Source organism: Hevea brasiliensis, chromosome 11 (assembly GCF_030052815.1).
Source record: "Hevea brasiliensis isolate MT/VB/25A 57/8 chromosome 11, ASM3005281v1, whole genome shotgun sequence".
Taxonomy (NCBI): Eukaryota; Viridiplantae; Streptophyta; class Magnoliopsida; order Malpighiales; family Euphorbiaceae; genus Hevea; species Hevea brasiliensis.
In genome coordinates this window covers 86,790,394-86,815,990 of record NC_079503.1, presented here as the reverse complement: position 1 = coordinate 86,815,990, position 25,597 = coordinate 86,790,394, and the positions used below count along the sequence as shown (strand labels likewise).

At 35.1% G+C, this 25,597-nt stretch overlaps 1 protein-coding gene and 1 non-coding gene across 2 annotated transcripts; both read left to right on the top strand.

Annotated features, from left to right (window-relative positions):
• Positions 1-2,471: 2,471 nt before the first annotated feature.
• LOC131170342 (uncharacterized) lies at positions 2,472-25,597 on the top strand. Its single transcript, XM_058129395.1, has 4 exons — positions 2,472-2,750; positions 2,982-3,167; positions 25,258-25,431; positions 25,523-25,597. Exons 1-4 carry the CDS (start codon positions 2,472-2,474, stop codon positions 25,595-25,597), a joined length of 714 nt encoding a protein of 237 aa, XP_057985378.1.
• Positions 17,384-17,490, top strand: LOC131170988 (small nucleolar RNA R71). Its single transcript, XR_009141748.1, has one exon. It is a non-coding gene; the product is annotated as a small nucleolar RNA R71 (small nucleolar RNA).

The window sequence follows — 25,597 nt, the reverse complement described above, 5'->3', positions numbered from 1 at the left end:
CTGCCTTTTGATCCAAGGGCTCCGGGTTCGTCCTTACAAGTATGATCAACTGTGGAGATTGTGATGTACATAACTGCCATAACTGTTTTTGGCGTCTGTCAACAATGTGGGCGATTCTGCAAATGAGGCGTGCGGTGAAGATTTGCTCATGCCTGCAATACTTTAACTACCTCGACTCTGATTATATAGAGAGTTATTGGAAGTCATCTCATCCTCTTCAAACTTTCCGATCTCTATTCCTTCTGATCTCTTTGTTATAACCCTTTTCCGATCTCTCATATCGGGCCCCTCATCGCTTCCCGATCTCTCCTATTCCAGAACCTTCCTCTTTATCCGATCTGCCTTAGTCAAAGCAATTAATTCTTTGGTTACCGATGCATCCGCTTCGGTTTTTGTACGCAATAAATGCTCAGGCCCTATATATATGCACCAGCGAGAAAATTCCTCCACACTTCATTTCTCCTCCTTCCATTTCACCACTTCTCCTGTTCTAGCTTCTCCGGTGACAATTCTGATTATGGTGACTGCTTTTGATTTTTTTCCCAACTATTCTCTTTGCTCCTCGACTGAAAATTTACGATCCTGGCGATCGGAGAAATATGAGAACAATATCTGATGACAGTGAAGGAACCAGACTAATTTACCGATCAGAATCGAGAACGACGATCATGCCGATCTCGAATCGGTCCACCAGTATAATTGGTGTGCCGATCTTGGGCAAGAGTACTACTAATTTCAATCTTAATGTCGGTGACCGCCTCTTGAAGTTCATTTGGCTCCTCACCACATCGGGTGTCCCGACTGCAGCTTGGTTCTGGTCGATGACATCGACGATGACTCCACTCACCATGATGAGAGTCATAGTCACTCCATCTTAGCTGCACATCTATCCAATGCCTGTGGCTGGCTTTCTGATCAAACACATCTTTTGATTCAGCCACAAGACTAGGCTTTGACATAGGTCCTTACTAGGTAGGATGTGGTACTGATCTTTAGAGATCGCCCAAATGATGTAATCTGACCTTTAAAGGTTCTTTTAATGATGTAATCCGATCTCTTGAGATCGCCCAAATGATATAATCTGACTTTTTGGAAATGAAATGAAATTTTATTTGAAGGTTATTATTTAATTATTGCATTGGTTATTTTCCGATCTCTGATGTGCATATCCGATCTGATCTCTAACTAAATCGTCATTAGCCGATCTGCGGCCTTGAGAATTCACACAATCCGATAACCCTAACTAGCCGATCTCATTTTATTCAATTTTATTATTGTGTTTCTGAACTTTCCCGCGACGTGTCAAGAAAGCGGGTTGATTCCGCTAACCGAAGCATCGTTTGGGACTTCGTGGGCATTAAATACTCAGACGGGTATAAATAGGGGGAGGGTCAGTCAGTTGCTCTCTTATGTCATTTTCAGCACTCTGCAAGCAACTTCAAAATTCTCTCGTTTCTTCAAGTTTTTCAGGCACCGATCACACTCCGGTAAGGGTTTTAATCCTTCTCTTAGTTAAAACTTCATTTATTTCACTAAAAATGAGCTGCGTAGAGGGTCAGGGAGCTGTGCACCCGCCTTCTGTCCACGTTTCGTGGATCTCAGAAGAGGGCGACATAATCAGATCGGGTGGTCAAACCAGCACGGCCCTCATTCCGGTAACCGGTCCGGCTGCCAGACCGAGGCGAGGGGGATCTTTAAGGAGAGACAACTTGCCCATTGATGAGTTGCCTTCGGTTCTGAGGGAAACCGATCTTCAAACTATAAGCCAGGAGTACAATCTGCGGATCGACTCATTTGAACTAATCAAATGCCACGGCGATCACCGGGCCGATCACTTCTTTGATGAGGGCGATCTCATCATGGTGTATGAAGAGCAACTGAAGGCTGGGCTCCATTTTCCCTTGGACGAATTTTACAAGGCCGTCCTAAAATTTCACCATGTCTCGGTAGCCCAAGTACATCCGAACTCCTGGCGGACTCTAATAGCCTTCCGGGGCCTCTGCCGAGCTAAGGGACTGGAACCCACGGCCAAAGTCTTTGCCGAGCTACATAGGCTCGCCCGCAGGAAGGATGATGAGTTCTGGTTCTTCCAAGCTAAGCCCCATTGTTCTCTCTTTACCGATCTCCCCTCTTCATTGAAGAATTGGAAGAATCGGTTCTTCATTTTGAGGAGCAAAGTTCGGAACGGCTTTGAGGGCATTCCACGGAGTTGGCAACATCTGGTCGCTCCGATCCCAAAAAAGATCGCTCTAAATAAGGACGAAGACGCCGTGGTGAAAGAGTTGAAGTCTCAGGCGTCCACCCAGAAGTTCTCTTGCTTTGACGCGGTGATGGCCGAACTGAAGTATTGGATGATGCGGCTAATCACCGATGAAGAATACGAGCTTCAGCTCTCTGACCTCGGCCCTGGTACCTTCTATATCTCTGATCTCTGAACCTTAGCGAACTCACTGACTTTTCTTTGTGCAGGTATGGCGGGCGGCGATGCTTCAAAAGAGAGCCGGAAGCGAAAGAGGGAGGTCTCCAGGAAGGTACGAGAAATGAAGATCGCCGCGGCATCACAGACGCCAAGGCGAGATTCAGGAGAAGCGCCGGGAGACTCGTCCCGACCTTCGGGACAACCGGTCCCAGAAGTAGAGATAGCTCCTTCTCCCCCTCGACAAGAGGAACCACCACCTCCACCTATTCCTTCTAGTGCGGAAGGTGGGCCTTCTCAACCTACTGTGAGGACCCTGTCTCGAGGTGCCCAGGTCCTCATTCATTCCTTAGAGAAGAACCGATCAGTTCGGGAGAATCCGGGCTTGGCCAAAGTTCTGGGAGCTTCCATCTGCCTCCAGGAAGATCGGAACAGGTTGACCCCGGGTAGCATTGACGATCTCCTGGCTCAGACGATGAGTTTGAGCGTAGAGAGCCTGGTGAATCAGCATATAATCAGGGAAAAGGCTCATCTTCTGAGGCAAGAAATTCTAAAAGCGGTCCAGGACGCAGCTTCTGCCCAAGCCCAACTTTCATCCGCCCATGACTATATTGCTGAAATCGAAGGTCGGATGAAATCCTATGAGGATAAGTTGGCCGAACAGGCTCGTGAACTTGGAGAAGCTCGGGCGCTCCGAACTGCCGATGTTGCTCGCCTTACCGAAGAAATCAAAGCGAAAGAAGAAGAGGCTGTGACGAGGGAAGCTGGTGCTTATGTGAATGCCCACAGCGATCTTCTGGCTGAGCTCAAGAGGCGTTATCCTGGGGAAGACTTCTCGTGGATGGTGGATCTGGCTCCTCAAGACGAAGAGGAGAGCGAGGAGGAAACCGAGAGAGAGAGAGAGACTGAGCGAAATGTCAATGTACCTGGAGAACAGGCTGGGGGTGACCCTCCAGCCGAATGACTTGTAACCTTTATTTTGATATGAAATGAAATCCCTTTTGTTCAATTTCTTGATGAGATCGGAAAGTATCCAAATTGTATGAGTGCTTGATTGTTTGAACGTATTAGGACATCAAACTTAAAAGCGATTATTAATCTAAGTATAAGAGGTCGGAAGAACATTGTAACCATGAGATCGGCCTAAGCCGAGACCAAACACCGGATAGAACTTTAGATCATTAAAATTGGAAACTTGATTTGAACACTTAAGATCGGAAACACCATTAAGTCGGACTGAAACCTTAACTTTATTAAACGATTTTCCACAATATTTATAAAGGAGAGATCGGAAATAAGACTGGATGGCACGGAGACCTGATATTGGTTTGATCTCCTTTGACGAGAGATCGAAAATGAGATTGGATGGCATGGAGACCTGATATTGGTGTGATCTCCTTTGTTGAGAGATCGGAAAGCATTCGATTAGATGCGGGATCGGTTTATTTCCTGATCGAGTTACTTGTAACCGAAGAATGTCAGTTGGGGGTCGATTTTCAAAGTTCATTGACTTCGGTGATCGGCTAAAATATGGTGTCGACAGCTAGTACCTGGATCATTTGAAGATTTCCAAGATGTTAGGAACCAGTTCAGACCTGTTCTTCTGGCTAGCCCGAGTTTTAAGTTGGGAAGCATGGTATTTGTCAAGTGTTCAAAGCTCTGCCATATGGCACTTCCACTATGAAAAAATACAAGATTTCCCAAATCTAAGAGTTGAGCTACACAATTGTTTGTTGGCAAAGCTGAAACGTTTGTGAACCATAGGGGAGTCGTTTGGTTTCTATTGTTAAGGACATGGTTTCCATGACTGTTGATTGAGAGGACACTAGATGTATCATTGATAGGAGAATCCCGATTTGCGACCCAAACAATAGATTTTTCTAAAATTTTGTTGTACCAAATTCCAAGATAACGGTAGCTTGATTTACCTGGATTGAAAAAACCAAGTGCAAAGGTTTCCCCAGTAGAAACTATAATGTTGCCATCTACAATGGATTGGTTAATGGTTATGGTGTCTAGTGAAGTGCAAAATTGATGTATAAAGACAATCAGCAATATACTGGGAAGAGTTTTCGCACGATTCATAATTTGTATCCTGCGGGAAATACTTCTTGAATAGTGATAGAAATGAGGATGTTCTCAAGAATTATTGGAATATATAGCAATTAAAAGTTTAAATTTGATGATTGACAAAATCAAAACATCTGATTAAAATTGATGCACAGCACAAATTTAGCAAATTTTCTTGTAATTTGGCCTAGTTAAACGGAAGAAACAAGCTAGACTATTGCTGATAGTTCCACTGATTCGGACAATTGCATGGTCATTTTGGTACAGCACAATGTAACATAATGTAATCAATTATTTAATACAATCAATATTATAATATAATGTAATTATCTTTACATTCCCATATTTAGTTGCAAAATAAAAATATAAGTAATGTAATATAATGATAATTTTTATTTTAACATTTAATTTATTTATTACATTAATAATAAGTGATAATGGTTGTAATGATTGGTAATCAAGTAATAGTGGTGGCCAAGTGATGGTGGTGATGGTGACAACAATAGTTAAATGGTGGTGGTGGCAAGGTGAAATAGCAGTGGTTGATGTGTGCTAGCTGTGAAGTAGCTTCCGCAAGTGCACGGGTCACAGTAGTATAATTTTAAAAATAATATCGTTCCCACAGGGAATTGTGCTTAAATTGAAAATAAAAGGATAAGCTAATTGGAATGGTAAAATTTAAAGATATTAAAAATGAAATTTAAAATTAAAATTGGTATTTGAGGAATTTAAACTAAATCAAACAATCAACTAAATTAATTAAACTAGATTACCAAATTTAAGTTGAAATTGCTAATTATGAAATTGGGAGGAATTAAATCTAAATTCAATAAAAATTAAAGTGATTCTAGAGATAGAGTTTTTAATATTATTTGCATGTGGTTTATTCCTAATTTAGCCAAACACATGAGAATTGTAATTTTGAGGGAAATCAATTCTTAGTTCTTTGAAACCTTTTTCAAGCATTTCAAAGTTGGTATTCATTAAATTAAACTCTATTTTCACAGTATTTCAAACCTAACAAAAACCCAATTAAAGCTCTAATTGATTTTGGAAAGTCCCCTTAATCCTCTTAGCTTATCTCTAACACCAAGAAAACTAAGTTTATTGCAAGATTATCTATCCCAAACATTCACTTTTCAGTCCATCTGTCTAGGATTAAAACTTAACTTAATGAGGGCCCATTCATCAAGCAAGGCAACAAGCTCACAAGCAATAAATCAAAATACAGCAAATCTCATTTAAATGACTAAATCAGTTCAAAAACCACAATATAAAACAATATTTACAAACCCATCTCTAGAATCTCAAATATCTACTCACAAATCATGGTTTCAAGACAAACCCAAGTATAGAAATGAAGAAATAATGAAAATCTAAGCTAAGGAATAGAAAAACCCAATAAAATGATGAAGGATCAGCTGCTGGAGAGTTGCAGAAATGTCCTCTACTGCTATTGCAAAATGATTCACGTGCTTCTCTTCCTCTCCTTCTTTCTTGCCAAAAATCTCTCCCTCTTTCTCCTTATGGAAAGAAAGAGATAAAGGAGCTTTTATATGATTCAAAGCTCTGCCCTAGAATGGGTAAAAAGGCAAAAGATTCTAGAGAAAGTGATGTATTAAATCAAAGAAATGAAAATGCCACGTCAACCATTTTCAGTAAAATGACACAAGCTGAATCGGTTGTGTCGCGGGTTGTGTCGTAGGTTGTGAAACCTGCTGCCTGAGAAAAACTGCATATCTGACAATCGACACAACCTGTGACGCAAGCTGTGTCGCAGGTTGTATAACTTTCGGCCCCTTTAACTCAACTTCAAAATTTTGCAATTCAACTCTAATTTCTTCCAAATGGCTGCTCTGATCAAAATACACTAAATTTCTCCAAATTTAACCTACAAAACAAATAAATTTCAAAAATTAAACTAAGAAGTGTAAAATTGTAAAATTGACTAAATATATGCTAATATCTATGGTAATAGCTATGTACAAGGGTAAATTATGTGCAAAAATTATACCTAAATGATGATATAAAATGCATGCATCAAATTCCCCCACACTCAAACTCTTGCTTGTCCCCAAGCAAAATTTCATTAAAACTCATTTGGAAGGGAATAGAATCAGTCTTTGAAAACACAAAAATCACTAATTCAAACCACCAACTTACCTCTAGCCACCAACATTCCAAATTCCCATCAGCGAAGCACAAAGAATGAAGCAATCACTCTCAACAATTACAGAATAGCTAAGAATTAACCAATCAACCCAAGCAACAAATACCAACCAGCTACAAGAGTCAATTGTGCCAAAACAAACCTAAATGAAATAGATAGCCAATGTGTCTCAAATAGATGGTGAGTAATGTATGGAAGATTATATTGCCAAACCAATATGCAAGCATAAAAGATCTAACTCCACTAATGTAACAAACATTTTTCAAAGAATCATTAGGTCTTTTTAAGGGTTGTAATGGGGTCAAATAAGGTAAAATTGTAGTTAACAATGAAAGGGAATAAGGAAAACAAAATATGAGAATAATATTAATCATGAAACTCAAAGTGCATCCAATTTTCTTCTTATTTTTTTTATTTTTTATTTTTTATTTTTTTTAAAACAAGAGGAAAGAAATTCAAGATGAATCTCAAGTGCTATCACAATGATTATATAAAGGAACTACTTTTTATACTCTTTTGATTTTGTACTTGTCCCTATTTCATGTCACCCCCAAAATTACCTTTGGAATATTTTTGTGACTTTTTTTTTTAACTTTTCACAATTACTCTAGCACTTTTCAAGATGTTTCAATCTTTCAAGTTTTTTTTTTATTATTTCCATTTTTTTATGTGCACTTAATTGCTAAAATATTATTCTCATAAATAGGTGGTAGTGTTTAGGTTTTATGGCTAGGTAAATGATTTGGGTTCCAAAGAAATTAGGGAATTAAGGTTCAATGGGGTTTGCAATGGTTGAAATGAAATTAAGGTAGGTTAAGGCTAAATGTGAGGTTTAAAAATATGAAGGAATGCCTAAATCATATTCTTATCAAATGTAAGTTAAAAATTTCGCTTTGAAAGATCTAGGATGCTTGTTCTAGGAATGGTGAGACGACAATGACCATTTTCTTCCTTAAAGGTTTATTCAGACATTCAAAAACTCAAAATAACTAATCAGAATCTGCATACCTAGATGAATATATTAATTTTTAGCTATTAAGTAAGAGAAAGAATAATGCTTAAGACTTTGTACCCAACTGGAAACTTTCATTCCACTAACCATCTAAAGGCAAGTTAGATTGCTTGAATAAGCAACTTCTGGAATTCAAAGACTGGTTTAAAAATCAAAAATTTTAAATGAATAAATGAAATGCATAAATGTATAAATGTATAATCAACCTATATGTAACTAAGTAATGTATAACTAAGCGTATAAAGCTATATGCAGTGTATATATGTGAATATGTACAAGTATGAATTAATGAGTATGTCACTATATGCAAGTGAAAAGGAAAAATAATTTTTGCAAAAAAATTTACCCTCTCCCCTATACTCAGAATGGACATTGTCCTCAATGTTAAAAGATTGCAAGGAATGGGATAATTTGGCTATAAATTCAATGGGTTCACTCAAATACTGTACAGAAAATAGGTGGCAAATATGTACATAAAGAATGGATATGTAAGCCTAAAGTGGATAAGGGATACCCTATTTCATAAGTGGCAGCACAACTTGTGCTGAAAATGACACAAGCTGAGATAAGAATTATTACCTCATTGAAGGTGCAGCCAATTTAATTAAATAAAATTTGGACAGCTGCTGCACTCATTGCAAAAGAAACAGTGGAATGGAATCCATTAAAGCAATTAAACTCAAAAAGTTGAAATAGGGAGGTTAAGCTCAAAAATATAACCATGAAGTGAAATTCCGAAGTAGCAAATTAAAAGCAAGTGAGCAAAGCACTAAAGATTCAAAAGAAAATGTGCTTATGAGTAACTAAAAAAAAATTACTGAATAAGCAATGTTTCAAGTAAAAGAAAAGCAACACAAGCAAAATATTAACTAAACAAGCTACTAAAAACACTAATTAATTAAGCAACTAAAATAAAGACATGAAATTTTTTTTTTTTTTAAATGGCTTAGTGGGCTTTTTGGGCATGGGGTTGGTTGCGGGCCCATTCTGGTGAATTGGGTTGTCAACCTGCAAAAGAAAATAAACGACACAAGTTAGAACACAAGGATGGAGGTTGTGCCGGAAGTTATAAAATCTTCTGCCCAAATTGTGCCCAGTGAACATAAGCTACGATACAACCAAAACCGATTGTGCCGCAAGTTATGAAATATTCTGCCCAAATTGCGCCCAATGAACACAAGCTACGACACAACCAAAATCTATTGTGCCGAAGGTTGTAAAATCTTCTGCCCAAATTTGATAAAATTACACAGTACCTGAAAAATTGAAACAAATTAGATTTCAAGTGATTAGACCTTCATAACATGAATTCTAATTGCTCAACCTGTTATGTTCATCAAATACTCATAAAAAAAAAAATTTCAAAGCACCAATTCACACATCCATATTCAAATAATTTTCTTTTTAAATCAAGATGTCAAAGTTTGGAAAAAATTTCCTCTTAAAATTAACAAAAAGGGCAATGAGTCCTGCAAAATCCACTAGTAAATAATCAACAATAGAAAGATAAAAAGTATAAGTGAACAATTTTAAAACTAAAATTTAAAGCTAAAATTTAAAACTAAAACTAAAACAAAATTTTTTTAATGCTCATTTGCTTGCAATGAATTGTATCCCATATGCATAAGAAAATTAAAACAATGTCAAACTCTGAATAAAGAGTATAGAAAAACTTAAAACAAATATATGAAAGAAATAAAGAATCAATGAAAAATTGTGGGTTATGCCCAAAAATGCTAAGTTTAAGTCTTTAGCTTGACCTTACTCAATCAAAATTTTATGGAGAATGAGAGAGATAGCAGGTTGCTATCTTCTCAATTGGCTCACCAACTAAATAATGCCTCAACCTTTGCCCATTTACCTTGAAATTACCAGATTTTTCACCAAAAATTTCCATAGAACCATGAGGGAAAACTTTCACAACTTTAAATGGATCTGACCACATTGATTTTAATTTTTCTGGAAAAAATTTCACCCTTGAATTGAATAAGAGAACCAAATCTCCTTCTTTAAAGTCCTTTTTCTTAATGTGCTTATCATGCCATTTTTTAGTTCTTTCTTTATAGATCCTAGCATTTTCATAAGCATCAAGTCTTAATTCTTCTAACTCATCAAGTTGCAAAAGTCTTTTGTATCCAGCAGCTTGTAAATCGAAATTGATTGCTCTTATGGCCTAATAAGCTTTATGTTCTAACTCTACGGGCAAATGGCATGATTTCCCAAAAACTAACCTATAAGGTGTAGTTCCTATGGGGGTTTTAAAGGCTGTTCTATATGCCCAAAGAGTGTCATCTAATTTAAGGGACCAATCTTTTCTAGACTTGCTGACAGTTTTCTCCAAGATTTGCTTAAGTTCTCTATTTGTGATTTCTACTTGGCCATTTATTTGAGGGTGATATGGTGTGGCAATCCTATGCTTTACCCCATACTTTCTCATCAATTTTTCAAATTGGTGATTGCAAAAATGGCTACCACCATCACTGATTATGGCACGTGGGGCACCAAATCTGGTCAAAACAAATTTTTTCAGAAATTTCACCACAACTTTTGCATCATTGGTAGGTGTAGCAATAGCTTCTACCCATTTAGATACATAGTCCACCCCTACCAAGATATATTTATTCCCATAAGAGGATGGAAATGGTCCTATGAAATCAATTCCCCACACATCAAACAATTCAACTTCTAATATGGACTGTTGGGGCATCTCATCTCTCTTGGAAATATTGCCTACCCTTTGGCACCTATCACACTTGCTTACAAAATCTCTCACATGTTTAAACATATAAGGCCAATAGAAACCTGATGTCAAGACTTTTTCAATAGTTTTTGAGACACTACAATGACCACCATATTCAGAGGAATGACAATGGTAAATAACATCATTTATTTCTTCCTCTGGTATACATCTCCTAATTATTCCATCATTACATCTCCTAAACAAAAGAGGCTCTTCCCAAGAATAAAATTTAACATCATGCAAGAATCTTTTCTTTTGCTGCCAAGATAAATCAGGTGGCAAGACACCACAAGACAAATAATTCACAATATCAGCAAACCATGGAAGTGCAGATTTCAACACATAAAACTGCTCATTCATAAAAAAACTCATCAATTGGCACAATATCATCATCTTTATTTTCAGTTTTTATCCTAGAAAGGTGATCAGCCACCACATTCTCAACACCTTTTTTATCTCTTATTTCTAAATCAAATTCTTGAAGTAACAAAATCCATCTAATCAACCTAGATTTAGCTTCTTTCTTGCTCATTAAATACCTTATTGCTGCATGATCAGTGAAAACTATTACCTTTGAGTTGACCAAATAAGAACGGAATTTATTGACTGCAAATACTATCGCAAGGAACTCCTTTTCAGTTGTAGCATAATTAACTTGAGCTTTATCAAGGGTTCGGCTTGCATAGTAAATGGCATAAGGTTTTCTATCTTTTCGCTGGCCAAGGACAGCTCCAACAGCAAATTCGCTTGCATCACACATGATTTCGAATGGCAAAGTCCAATCCGGGGGTTGCATGATAGGAGCTATTGTTAATGCCGTCTTTAACCTGCAAAAAGCAACCACACAATCTTGATTAAAATCAAATTTAACATCATGATTCAAGAGATTTGTTAAGGGTTTAGCAAGTTTAGAAAAATCCTGAATAAATCGCCGGTAAAACCCGGCATGTCCAAGAAAACTCCGCACTCCTTTGATAGTGGTTGGAGGGGGCATTTTTTCAATAATTTCTATTTTGGCTCTATCCACTTCTATTCCCTTGTTTGAGATCAAATGTGTAACACCCTCCCGGTAACCACTCCGTACATCCTACTGTTCCGGTGACCGGTGTCGGTCCGGACAGCTAGAACGTCCGAAAAAATAATTAAATTTAAGAGAGGGACCATAATTAACTCAAATATTAATAAGAAACACTTAGTAAAAATTTTAGAAATAAAATACAACCAAGTCAAACGAGCCGGTGCCCAAGCGATGGGTAACCGGAGGGAAGTTGTTTCAACGAGGAGCCCTAGACCCGGGGGAAAAATTATAAAATAATTTTTGGGACTCCAGAGAAGGGTTATTGAGGTTCCCATGGCATTAGAATGCCAAGAAAATACCTAGAAAAATTTTTCAATCGGTACAGACAATTTTGACCCGTTAAGCCAAACGGAGGGCATTTTGGTCATTTCGCCTTCCGAGGTGATTTTTGGCTGACTTGTCCAGTTGAGTAAATAATTAATATGACATAAAATATGAAGAAACATTACTAAAAATGAAATTGAAAATGAGTAGTGAAAGAAAAGAAAAGAAAATGCAAAATAATGCAAATAATGACATCAATGTGATGTCATTTAAAATTTCCAACCAATCACAATTAAGCCCTTATTTGACTAACTAATAAAGAGACAAATTGAAGACTAAATTCATCAAAGAAAAACCAGCAGCCACCCCCTTTCCCATTCCAGCCGAAATCCCTATCCTTTCTCCCTCCATTAATCTTCAATCAAAAGCTTGATTTTTCCCTTGTTTACACCACAAAACCCTAACTTCTCTTCATTAAAGCTTTACCCCACATCTTAAACAAGCTCTTGGCAGCCAACAAGAGGAAAGAAATTGAAGTTTGGGGCTTGGAAAAATTCTGCCACTTGAGGTTAGTGCACCTATATCCATTAAACTCTTTATTTTCATGGTTTGGGACTTGAAACTAGTAAGAATTGTGATGTAAATTAACAAAAACTTATGTGTATAACATCTTGAATTTCGGCTGCCCTAGCTATGGAATAGGGGGAAGTGTTTTGATGAGCTTAGAGTGAAATAGAAACCATGTTGAAGTGATAAACATATGAGCAATGCATTGGTAGCTACTAAGATACATGGCATAAACCATGAATTTGAATTAGGGTTTGGAAAGGTGAAAATGTGACTTGGCTTAGGAAATTATTAGAGAGCATTTTAATGGTCAATTAGTGACCATTTTAGGTAATTTGACTAACAAATGGACTGAAAAATGAGGTTGCAAAGTGAGGTTGCAGGCTGCCCTAGGACAGCAGCATAGGGACTGAAAATTCAGTCCATTTGCACTGCCATAACTTGGGCTGTGTTAGTCCAATTGGTGTTTGGCCAATTGGACATGAAACTAGGCTTATAATGGCACATTTTTGCTGAAGAAACCATGCCCAAAAGACCAAAGCAAGAGGGCCAAAACTTGGCCCCAATCCGGACACCCTGCACTGATTCTGCAGATTTGACCAAATGAACACTAACTGTTCATTTGGCCATAACTCACTGTAGATTTGGTCAATTGACCTGCAATTTTTACAGCAACAAGTTAAGACATAGACAAACAACTTTCATGAAGGAACCTACCCCAAATTATGGCCAGAACCTAACCCAAATGGCTATGGCAGTCACTGTTCATGCTACTGTAGATATGGTATTTTCTGCAGAATGCAAATCCGGCCAGCTTAGGTTTTTGGACCATATCTAGAGCTACAAAACTCCAAATGGAGTGATTCAAAAAAAGAAATTCAACTAGACAAAATAAGGAACAACTTTCATGTTTTACATTTCTTCAAATTCCCACAGCAACAGTATCCAATGGAACAGTGAAGTTGACTCACAAAAACTGAAAAATCTGCTCCTTTGGTTTAATGCTTAGAAATGGTATTAACACTTAATGCCAACAAGTTTTGAATGCCAAATGTGGTATATTGGGAGTGCCAAAGTCAATGTACATATTTTCTATCCAAAAGTCAACATTTTAGTTGACCATAGAGATGAATAGTAACACCGAAACTTGAAATTTAAAGATTGAAGAATTTAAAAGTTTCAAATGCCCTAGTATACCTAACATGATTGGTTTGGATAGTTTGGCATGCCAATAGGGTTCAGTTAGCAGTACTGCACATGGAAAAAATTCCATTCTGTGATTTCATGGCTTTTAGCCATTCTGACTTTGCATTGAGACTTGGCCTTGTGCCTGAGATTATTTACAGCTTGGTAGCTGTTCTGTTGCACACCGGGTGATGCATATGCGACCGATAGTGTGACGGCCCGAGGTATTAGAGACCCAAAGGCGGTTTACCCGTTATCCAGTCCAGTCGTCTAGTGTAGGTTACTTGGGGCAACCAAATGAATAAAAGTGAACAAAGTTAATGAAATAATGAATATACCAACACCAACAAAGAAAGCATACACATTCTATACACATTTATTTTCTTGTTATTTTCTTTTATTATATTATTGCACCACTAAGCATTATTGCTTAGCGCGTTGCTTTTGCCACGCGTAGGTACTGGAGATCCCGATCGTGAGCCCAGTAGACCACAGACTGGGTGAGTCCATCCGACGCTTCGCTGTCCGTGTCACCTCGCCACCTGCAGTGCATTGGTAGGACACTAGATGTCATTTTGTCATTTTGTAATTGAATTTTATTTTCTCATATGTATTTGGGATTTATGTGATGTATTTTGAGCTTTATGTAAATAATAAAGATTTATGGTCATGTATGGTATTAATTTGAGTACTTAATGGTTGTTTATATATGAGAACCCTGAGAAAGGGATGTTTGAGAAATGAAAAGGTTGTTGAGACCTGAAATTGAAAAATTATTGGGATCTTGATATTGGAGTTGAGAATGAATGAATTTGTTTATTGGAAGTGTTTTTAACAGTTCAAGAACTGCTTTTCCATTTTTAGCCAGACTCTGGGATTTTCTTTAAAATTTTCGGAACCTCAAATAAATAATAATTTCGATAAATGGCTTAAATAAATCATATTTCATAAATTAGTTTCAAAAGCATGATACAGATTAAGTAAGGTATATTAGAGTGTGCCAGCACACCGTGTGGCCTTACTTACTCGGGTATACTGTACACGGGTAAGGGGTGTCACAAAATGCCCTGAAACGATCCCCTCTTGGACCATAAAGTGGCATTTCTCCCAATTCAACACCAGATCATTATCAGCACATCTCTGCAAGATTTTAGACAAATTAGTCAAGCATGAATCAAAATTAGTGCCATATACTGAAAAGTCATCCATGAAGACCTCCATAATTTCTTTAATAAAATCAGAAAAAATGGCCATCATGCACCTTTGAAAGGTAGCAGATGCATTACACAATCCGAATGGCATCCTTCGATATGCAAAGGTGCCATAGGGACAGGTAAAGGTAGTTTTTTCTTGGTCATCAGGATGGATTGGAATTTGAAAGAAACTAAAATATCCATCTAAGTAACAAAAGAAAGAATGCTTGGCTAATCTCTCTAACATTTGATCCATAAAAGGAAGGGGAAAATGGTCTTTTCTTGTTGCATTGTTCAACTTCCTATAGTCTATGCACATTCTCCAGCCTATAACAGTTTTAGTGGGTATCAATTCATTATTCTCATTTTTAACAACTGTCACCCCACCTTTTTTTTGGTACAACATGCACAGGACTAACCCACTCACTGTTAGAAATGGGGTAAATAATTCCAGCAGCTAGTAATTTCAGGATTTCCTTTTTCACAACATCCTTCATTGTAGGATTTAATCTTCTTTGGTGTTCAATAGGAGGTTTACTATTTGGCTCTAGAAAAATTCTATGCATACAGACTGTTGGACTAATTCCCTTTATATCATCAATTGTATAACCCAAAACTCTCCTATATTCTTTCAAAACTCTCAATAATTTTTTATTCTCAATATCAGTCAAAGATGCATTAATTATAACAGGATATGTTCCATTGGGTCCAAGAAAAGCATACCTGAGGTTGAAAGGAAGAGGTTTAAGATCTACCTTTGGGGCATCCTCTACCTTTAATGATGGTGGTTTAATCTCCAAAGTTTGCACTTCTTCAAGCTGAAAAATTGTGACTTCAGAATGTGGTGGAGAGCTCTCCAAGTGTTGTGCAAAAGTAGCTATGTTATGATTGTCATCATCAATGCTCCCACCATGGACTAAGCAATTTTCAATAGGGTCTTATGGATAGCTTTTTCTGAAATGCTCTTGAACAATCTCATCAATAATGTCTACCCGCAAACAAGACTCAACTTCTTCATATTTCCTTTTCATGGCTGGATTGATGTTGAATATCATTTGATCATCTCCCACTCTAAGTGTCAATTTCTCACCCTTTACATCAATTAATGCACCAGCTGTTGCCAAAAAGGGTCTTCCCAATAAGATAGGAATTTTTGTGTCTTCTTCCATATCTAAAATGACAAAGTCCACCGGAATGTAGAATTTCCCAACCTTGATAGGCACATTTTCTAGAATGCCTTTCGGATACTTAATTGAACAGTCAGCCAATGAAAGATACATGTTTGTGGGCTTCAACTCTCCCATATTCAACTTCTCATATATTGAAAGTGGCATTAGGCTAACACTAGCTCTAAGGTCACATAAGGCATTTGCCACACAATTATCACCTATATGACAAGGAATGGAAAACACACCTGGATCTTTGAGTTTGGGAGGTAACTTCTTTTGAATTATAGCACTACATTGCTCTCCCAAGTTGATGGTATCATAATCTTCTAGCCTTCTCTTGTTGGTAAGAATCTCCTTCAAAAACTTGGCATAACTTGGCATTTGGGATAGTGCCTCAGTGAATGGCACATTGATATACAACTTCTTTAGCACTTCAAGGAATTTGCCAAATTGTTTGTCTAGCTTATGCTTGATGAATCTTTGAGGGTAGGGAAGGGTGGGCTTGTAAGGTTCAGGTGGGATGTATGGTTTTTCTCCCTCATCTTGCTCACTTTTGCTTTCTTCTTCTTTTTCATTTTTCTTGCTCTCAACTGAATTTTCTTCTTTTGTGCTCTCTTTTTCTTCTCTCTTGTTTTCACTCTCTTGACCAACTTTCTTACCACTTCTCAAGGTCACAACCTTACATTGTTCATGAGGGTTTTGTGGTTGGCTAGGTAGTTTCCCATAGGATTTGCTTCCCGATGAGCTTGCTTGTTGAGCCAATTGAGTCTCCAACATATGATTGTGGACTTGTAATTGATCCATGGTTTGTCTCATGTGTTGCATTTCTTCCTCCAATTTGCTATTCATCTTGCTTTGTTCAGCAAAAAATTTCTCCATCATGCTTTCCAAGGTTGGCTTCGGTTCATGAGGTGGAAGGGATTGTTGTGCTCTTGCTTGATATCCAGGTTGTGGCTGCCTTGTGGGCTGAAATTGAGGCTGAAACTGAGGTCTATTCTGCTGCATATACTGCTGGTTATGAGCATAATTTGAGCTTTGACCTTGTTGAGCAAAAGTTGCTTGTGGCCTCCATGTTGAGTTGTTCACATTAGAGTAGGAATTTCCCATAGGTTTCTGTTGATAACCTCCTGCATAAGCAGCTTGTTCTTGCAAATAATCATCACCATAAGAAGAGTAATCAACTCCATAACTTTGAGTTCCATCTGTGTAGGCAACTTGTTGCATAGTTGTAGGAGTTGAGGTTGTTGCCTTTGTGCAAAAATCACTAAGAAGCTCAGTCAACTGATCAAATCTTGCATTCATGTAGCTAACTGAGTCAAGTTCATAAATCCCAGCCTTCTTTGGCTCAAGTTCTCTAGGATTTCCCCACAAATGGGTATTATGAGCAATCTTCTCTAATAGATCATAGCATTTTTCACTTGTCATTCTCATGAAATCTCCTCCTGCTTGTGAATCAATTGTGTTTCTTATGGCTGGAGTAACTCTGGTGTAGAAATTCTGAACAATCATCCATTTGGGTATTTCATGATGAGGACATTGTCTTTCAAGCTCCTTAAATCTAATCCAAGATTCATACTAAATTTCATCATCTCTTGGCTTAAAAGCTACCATCAAATTCCTCAAATGAGTGGTCTTCCCAGGTGGGAAAAACTGAGATAGAAAAGCTTGAGATAGCTGCTCCCAAGTAGCTATAGTAGCTTGTGGAAGTGAGTCATACCACTCTAATGCTGAATCCCGAAGAGAGAATGGAAATAAGGTGAGCCGAATCACTTCATCTAAAACTCTAGGCTGCCTTTGTGTGCCACATATCATCAAAAATTTCTTCAAATGAGAATGAGGATTTTCAAGTGGACTACCTCCAAATTGTGAATTCTTGTGAATTCTGAACAATTTGAATGAGACCAGTCTTTAACTCAAATTGATTAGCTTTAATAATAGGTCTGTTACCTCTCACATCTGCACATCTAGGAAAAGCATAATCTAACATGGACCTTCTCTGAGGATCATTTTGATTAATAACTTCATTCTGCCTATTTTGCTCATTTCCTCCATTGTCTCCACCAATAGCTCTATTTTGATTCTCCATATTTTCAATTGTCTCCTCTTGGTCAAACCTTTGTTGTTCTTCTTTTTCTGCTTCCTTTCTTCTCTTGTATTCCTTTTTGTTGGCTCGACAAAATTTTTCAATTTCAGGATTGAACAACAATTCAGTATCACTTGTGCTTTTCGATTGTCTCATAAATAAGAAAAGTACCTGAAAATCACAAGGAATAGCAGTGAAAATAATCCAACTTAAAAACAAACAATTCCTCGGCAACGGCACCAAAAACTTGATGTGTGCTAGCTGTGAAGTAGCTTCCGCAAGTGCACGGGTCACAGTAGTATAGTTTTAAAAATAATATCGTTCCCACAGGGAATTGTGCTTAAATTGGAAATAAAAGGATAAGCTAATTAGAATGGTAAAATTTAAAGATATTAAAAATGAAATTTAAAATTAAAATTGGTATTTGAGGAATTTAAACTAAATCAAACAATTAACTAAATTAATTAAACTAGATTACCAAAATTTAAATTGAAATTGCTAATTATGAAATTGGGAGGAATTAAATCTAAATTCAATAAAAATTAAAGTGATTCTAGAGATAGGGTTTTCAATATTGTTTGCATGTGGTTTATTCCTAATTTAGCCAAACACATGAGAATTGCAATTTTGAGGGAAATCAATTCTTAGTTCTTTGAAACCTTTTTCAAGCATTTCAAAGTTGGTATTCATTAAATCAAACCCTGTTTTCACGGTATTTCAAACCTAACAAAAACCCAATTAAAGCTCTAATTGATTTTGGAAAGTCCCCTTAATCCTCTTAGCTTATCTCTAACACCAAGAAAACTAAGTTTATTGCAAGATTATCTATCCCAAACATTCACTTTTCAGTCCATCTGTCTAGGATTAAAACTTAACTTAATGAGGGCCCATTCATCAAGTAAGGCAATAAGCTCACAAGCAATAAATCAAAATATAGCAAATCTCATTTAAATGACTAAATCAGTTCAAAAACCATAATATAAAACAATATTTACAAATCCATCTCTAGAATCTCAAATATCTACTCAAAAATCATGGTTTCAAGATAAACCCAAGTATATAAATGAAGAAATAATGAAAATCTAAGCTAAGGAATAGAAAACCCAATAAAATGATGAAGGATCAGCTGCTGGAGAGTTGCAGAAATGTCCTCTGTTGCTGCTGCAAAATGATTCACGTGCTCCTCTTCCTCTCTTTTTTTCTTGCCAAAAATCTCTCCCTTTTTCTTCTTATGGAAAGAAAGAGATAAAGGAGCTTTTATATGGTTCAAAGCTCTGCCCTAGAATGGGTAAAAAGGCAAAAGATTCTAGAGAAAGTGATGTATTAAATCAGAGGAACGAAAATGCCACGTCAGCCATTTTCAGTAAAACGACACAAGCTGAATCGGTTGTGTCGCGGGTTGTGTCGCAGGTTGTGAAACCTGCTGCCTGAGAAAAACTGCATATCTGACAATCGACACAACTTGTGACACAAGCTGTGTCGCAGGTTGTGTAACTTTCGGCCCCTTTAACTCAACTTCAAAATTTTGCAATTCAACTCTAATTTCTTCCAAATGGCTGCTCTGATCAAAATACACTAAATTTCTCCAAATTTAACCTAAAAAACAAATAAATTTTAAAAATTAAACTAAGAAGTGTAAAATTGTAAAATTGACTAAATATATGCTAATATCTATGGTAATAGCTATGAACAAGGGTAAATTATATGCAAAAACTATACCTAAATGATGATATAAAATGCATGCATCAGTGGTGGTAGTGCCAAGATGATGATAGAGGTGATATTAACTAAGTAGTGATAATGGTGGAAGTGGTGATAGCGATAGTGGTAACAAGTAATAGTGGTGGTAGTATAGTGGTGATAGTATTGATAATAAATAAAAAAAATCAAAATAAGTAACTGTGATTACATCAATTTTTATATGTAACGATCATTATATTACTTTAAGTGTAATTAATTATATTATGTAATTGTCATTCCATTATGTCAATTTTTTTATATTACTAAACAACGTAATCAAATATGCAATGTGATCATGATTACATTATAACTTTGATTACACTATAGAAACAAGATAGTACAATTGCAGTGGATAGGATTTACCAACACAAATGGCAAGAGAGGTGGAAGACCGCATAACCGATGCTTACTCTCATGTCTGGGTTATTTTCACCACTCATCCCTCAATTTAGTGATTGCATCAATAGTGCCCAGCTTTAATTTGTATAATAAACTTCTTTTTTTTTTTCATTAGAACATAGAGTTTAATTAATAAAAAGAAGGGGTTATATAGTAATAAGCCCATCAAAAGTAGTCCAATATACAAAGCAACAAAGAGACTTAATAGATAAGAGCCCAAGCCCCATTAGATAACTAAACCCTAATCTATTCGAGTAACCCAAATGAAAACAGGCTTGATGTTGCTCGCCCTAATTCCACTCGCCTACAGGGTATCTGCCTGCCTAACTAAAAGAAACATTGCTCCTCATACCTGCAGGGTGATCGCCACAGATATTGCTCATTCAAGGATACATGGGCAAAAATCTCCCTCTCCCAAATATGGGATTCTGGGATACTCGTATACAGAGTTAGAATCCTAATGTGAAAAGACTCTCGTCCTTATAAGAGCTCTATTAATAGGGTAAGTCTAAGATATGTAGGCATTAATTCTCTATTGTGACTCAACACTCCCAAACCTAGCAGGAATCTAATATACACACACACACACACACAGGCTAACCCTTTTTCTATCAACTTTGCTCTCATTCTCCAAATACTCAGTGCTGATTTAGGTATTGGAACAGTGGTCAACTAACCTGCCCAGTGTTTTCTTATTTTGTAGATCCATACTCATGGAGATTCGTGTGACAGCATCAAGGATGAACCATAAAATAAATGTTTCAACATCGTCTAGGGAAGAAACAAAGATCAAGTGGATCATAGGGGTGAAACTCTTCCAAATCGAGGATAAGGAATCAACGAGGATGCTTGAGGAAGTCCTAGCAAAGCCATTGCCAAATTGGTAAACCCACAAACGGCAAAATCAAGAAACCCAAAAGGAAAGACATGAAGTACCAAAGAGAAAAAGACCATACAACCCATATTAGCATTGCAAGCAAGGTCAATAGCTCATGGTGGGTGATGAGGAAGAGCTCAAAATGGCAATAAAAGCCTTGAGGGTCAACCATAAAACCGAAGCCGACTAAAGGGCCCTTGAGATGCCATTATTTAAAAATATATTCCTCTCTTAGAGCCAAAACCTGACACATATGGAAGAATCTCCTACACGCGAGAAATCCAACTAAAGAAACAAAACTCAACATAGTAGACCAACAAGATGTCCTCACTAATCAATAATGGTCTATTGCCAAAAACTCCACTCAGAGCCTTACTTATAAACAAACCCCATCCGGAGGATTAGAGGACACAACCCACGTCCTAGTCAGGGGAGGATGTTCCCCCTGCCGAGATGGGGCAAAGGGAATCGCTGGACAACAATCACACAGGGGCCGATCTCCTTAGATGAAAAGTGAAGAAACAAAAAAAACATAGAGAGAAAGCAATTAATTTGTATAATAAAGATAACTTAATTTCAATTTTAGTGTATTAAAATCCCTGTAACTTACTATATCAATATGCAGGTTAACTAATGACTAAATTTCACTTACCGTCTCTCAATTTAAATAAGTGTATCATAGTTATTCCTCAACTTTATTTTACATCATAAAAATTTATACTTTAATTTATTTGGTAAAAAATTTTATAAAACTATTTATAGTAAATCATAAATTATGATTATATAAATTTTCTTTCAAACTTTTATAGTTGATTTAAAATTTTAAAAAATGATTTATTTTTGACTTATTTTGAAATAAAAATCATACTTTTAGAAATGGTATAATATTTTTATAAATAATTATAATTGATCAATTATTTATTTTTTGTATTAAAAGTTATATAATAATAATTATTATTATTTTAAATAAAAATTAATAATATTATATTTACTTGTATTACTTTTTAATTCAATTTTAGGTTGATGTCTAAATAATTCACATCTAATTTATCTTAATTTCTTTGATTTTATTTTAATGGAAGAAAATTGATAATTTACTATTTTACTTTATTTTAATGATATTCACACTCTAATTAAATATGGATGATTTTGTTTTTGCGTAGGTTGATATTATATAGCTTTTATCTTTCTTTCTTACATTAGCAAAATAATATATTCAAATTTAAATTCTTATTTAACACATTTTTTATTAAAATTATTTATATATTAAATTAAAATTTAGAAATTTTTATGGTATGCTTATCTAAGTTAGGGGATAGTGAGTGAAATTTAACTATAAGTTAGTCCACAAATCAATAATAACAAGTTACATGGATTTTATTAATAATCAAATAAAAGTTTAAGAACTTTTATAATACAAATTAAAGTTAAGGGATTTCACGGATATAACCACACATATTGAATGGCCATGAGTAAAATTAACCCAAAAGTTTCCCAACACTTTGCCCCACCATGACATGATGCGTGGAAAATCTTGAAGCTAGACTAAAACTTATATTTGGTCCATGCGAGGATTAAATCATCTAAATGGTTGATAACAACAACGGTTGATGTTACTTGGAACAAAAAAAATTAATGGTAGATGTGCCACATGGAGTAACAAGTTGAATCATTCAAACTTTGAAAAATAAGCCTCACACTTAATTTTATTGACTTTGAATTCTTCTCTCCATAGAAAACAAAAGTGCTTTGTTTTCACATTTATTATGCATCAATGGTGTGGTCTTCCTCCACCATTAACGTCTCCATCTACCTATTTTAAGTTTGAAAACCTCATAAACCAGCTTCTATTTGAAAACCTCATAAGTTTTAAAGTCAAAATTAATTGGACTCGTTTGGTGTGTGTGTGTCTATTATGAGAAATTATATCCTAACCCGGTGACTTGATGTAGGTTTGCACATGTGGAATGGCATATTAGTGATTAAATGCCAAATGAGTGATTATGGGTCCCACAAAGTGTAGTTATATATTACCTGTTAAAAGCAATTTTTTCTTTTAAAAATAATAACTATTTTTTTTAACTTAATTGTCATTCTTTTGATTGAGTTGCCATTCCATGTAATGTGCTTATATGGAATAACATGTTCTCTATTAAATTACTTCCATTATATATATATATATATGTTATTTTTTTAATATATACTTAATATTTCATAAATATTAAAAAGATTTGGGTTAATCAACTTCAAAAATCAATTGCATAAACTCATGGAAATCAAAATCAATTTAATTAATTAATTTTGTGCAACTCTTTGACTTTCACACAGATTTCATCGTAATATTTGGGAAAATCATAGACATAAGATATCAAAGTTTTGGCAAATCTAGCAAAAACACATTGCCTGAGAGTGATGAGCAGTCATTAGAGCAGGAAAGTATAAGAGTATATGATGAGGAGGAGTAGGAAAATTTAAAGAAAGAAAGGATGAGAAGGAGGGGAACACGAAATGTAAGACAAACACAAGCAACTCTCGAGAAGCATAAATTAAAAAAAAAAAAGGTTTTCCTAATGGGTGTAAAACATTGGAATTAAAGCATTCTATTAGCATAGAGAATTACAATTTATAATTCATTAAATGTAATTTGCACTCATTTAGCACAGTTTTCACTTTTTCATATAATTTATTATTAAAATTATAATTATTCATATTAAAAAAATATATTAAATGAATTTTAATGGATGTAAATAGAAATATTGAAGATAAAATCAAGAATTTTGATTTCTCAATTATGGCTTTTGTTTTGAAAATGATTATGAGAAAAGCTTTTAAAATGAAAACAACAATACTTCTGCTTTTTTATTATTTTTTTAAATAAACAGAGAATTGAAAACCGATCATACTAAATGTAAGTTATGTTTGACACCACATAATCAAAATTGTAATGTAATTAAAATTATATTACATATTTGATTATGGTTTTTGATAACGCAAAAAAAATTGATATAATAGAATGATAATTACATAACGTAATCAATTATATTTTAAGTAACGTAATAATCATTATATGCTATAAAACTCAAGTGTAGCTGCCATTATAGCCTTCAACTCGAAGCGGTCTTATTGGGATTTGATTGGGCCTTGACGTACACTTCAAAATAAATTAAATTTTATTTTATTTATTTTATTACTTATATATTTTAAGAACAAATTTAATAAAAAATAATAATTAAAAATAAATATATTAATATGTATAATTAATAAATTCAAATGATCAAAATATTTGTAGCATAATGGTAAAAGTATTTTTATCAAAATTTTGAATTTTTTTCTCAATAAATTAATAACACGTGTTAGCTCAATGATTAATAACAATATGTTAATTAAAAGCTTTAATTTTGATGATTAAAAATATATATATATAATTTTTTTTTACTTTAATACATACAAACATAATACAATGTAAGTATATATGTGTCAGTATTTATACGTTTAATTTTTAAAATCACATTTTTATTTAACTAAATATAATCCATGTATACTTAACACACCTTATATATATATATATATATATATATATATATATATATATATATATATATAAAGAGAGAGAGAGAGAGAGAGAGAGTTTAATTAGTTATTAAAATTTTTTTGATATGGAAAAAAGGAATTTTTTAGTGACAAATTAAAAAAAAAAAAAAAAAAAAACCTTAAAACTTCTTATATAAATGAACTTAATCTTAATGAATTAGAAGCAAATAATATAACATTTAAAGATTAATAAGTTTTGTCTCAAAAAATTAATTATTAAAAACAAATAATATAACATTTAAAGATTAATAAGTTTTGCCTCAAAAAATTAATTATTATAAATAAATAATTATACATTTAGAGATTAATAAGTTTTTACCTTAAAAATTAATTATCAAAAATAAATCAATATAATATTTAGAAACTAATTAGTTTTGTCAAAAAAAACGAGTCATTAGAAATAAATAATATAATATTTAAAAATTAATAAAATTTTGCCTTAAATAAAAGTTATTAGCCATAAATATTTTATTTATCTCAAGATATGTGTCTTTAAAAAATAATATTGTAATAGTGCAAACAGTAAGCTGCAGTTTGCTTACTTACTGGTGGATCCTAAGCCTTATACATTGAGCCTGGATCCACCTGGATTTTGAAAATTAATAGTCTCAGTCACATAAAGCTCAAAGAATTCTTCGTTACAAGAGCTAGTGAGAAGCCCATTATCAATTATCTTGTCTGAATTCTTTTTAAACATGTCAAGTTGCATCCAGTCCACCGCTGGAGAAATCCCTGGTCAAAGTTTTCCTGTCCTCAGGACTCTGGAGAAGTCCGAGTGGAAAATGGCTTGTCCTGGACTCAAGAGTCAGAGCCAGCCAGTCTCTTCTCTGATCTCTCTCATGAGTTGCGCTCCCTGGTCAAATTCCGTCCTCAACCGGTAACCCTCTTACTACCAGCATTTCTCTTCCATTTGCATTCATAATGAAACCTCTACCTCACCTGAATTTGTCTCTTTCATCTATTTTAAGAGCGACATTGAACTCAAAAGAAAGGAGACAACTGGAATGCAAATTCAAAACCCTCCTTTGATGGAGGATTTCTGA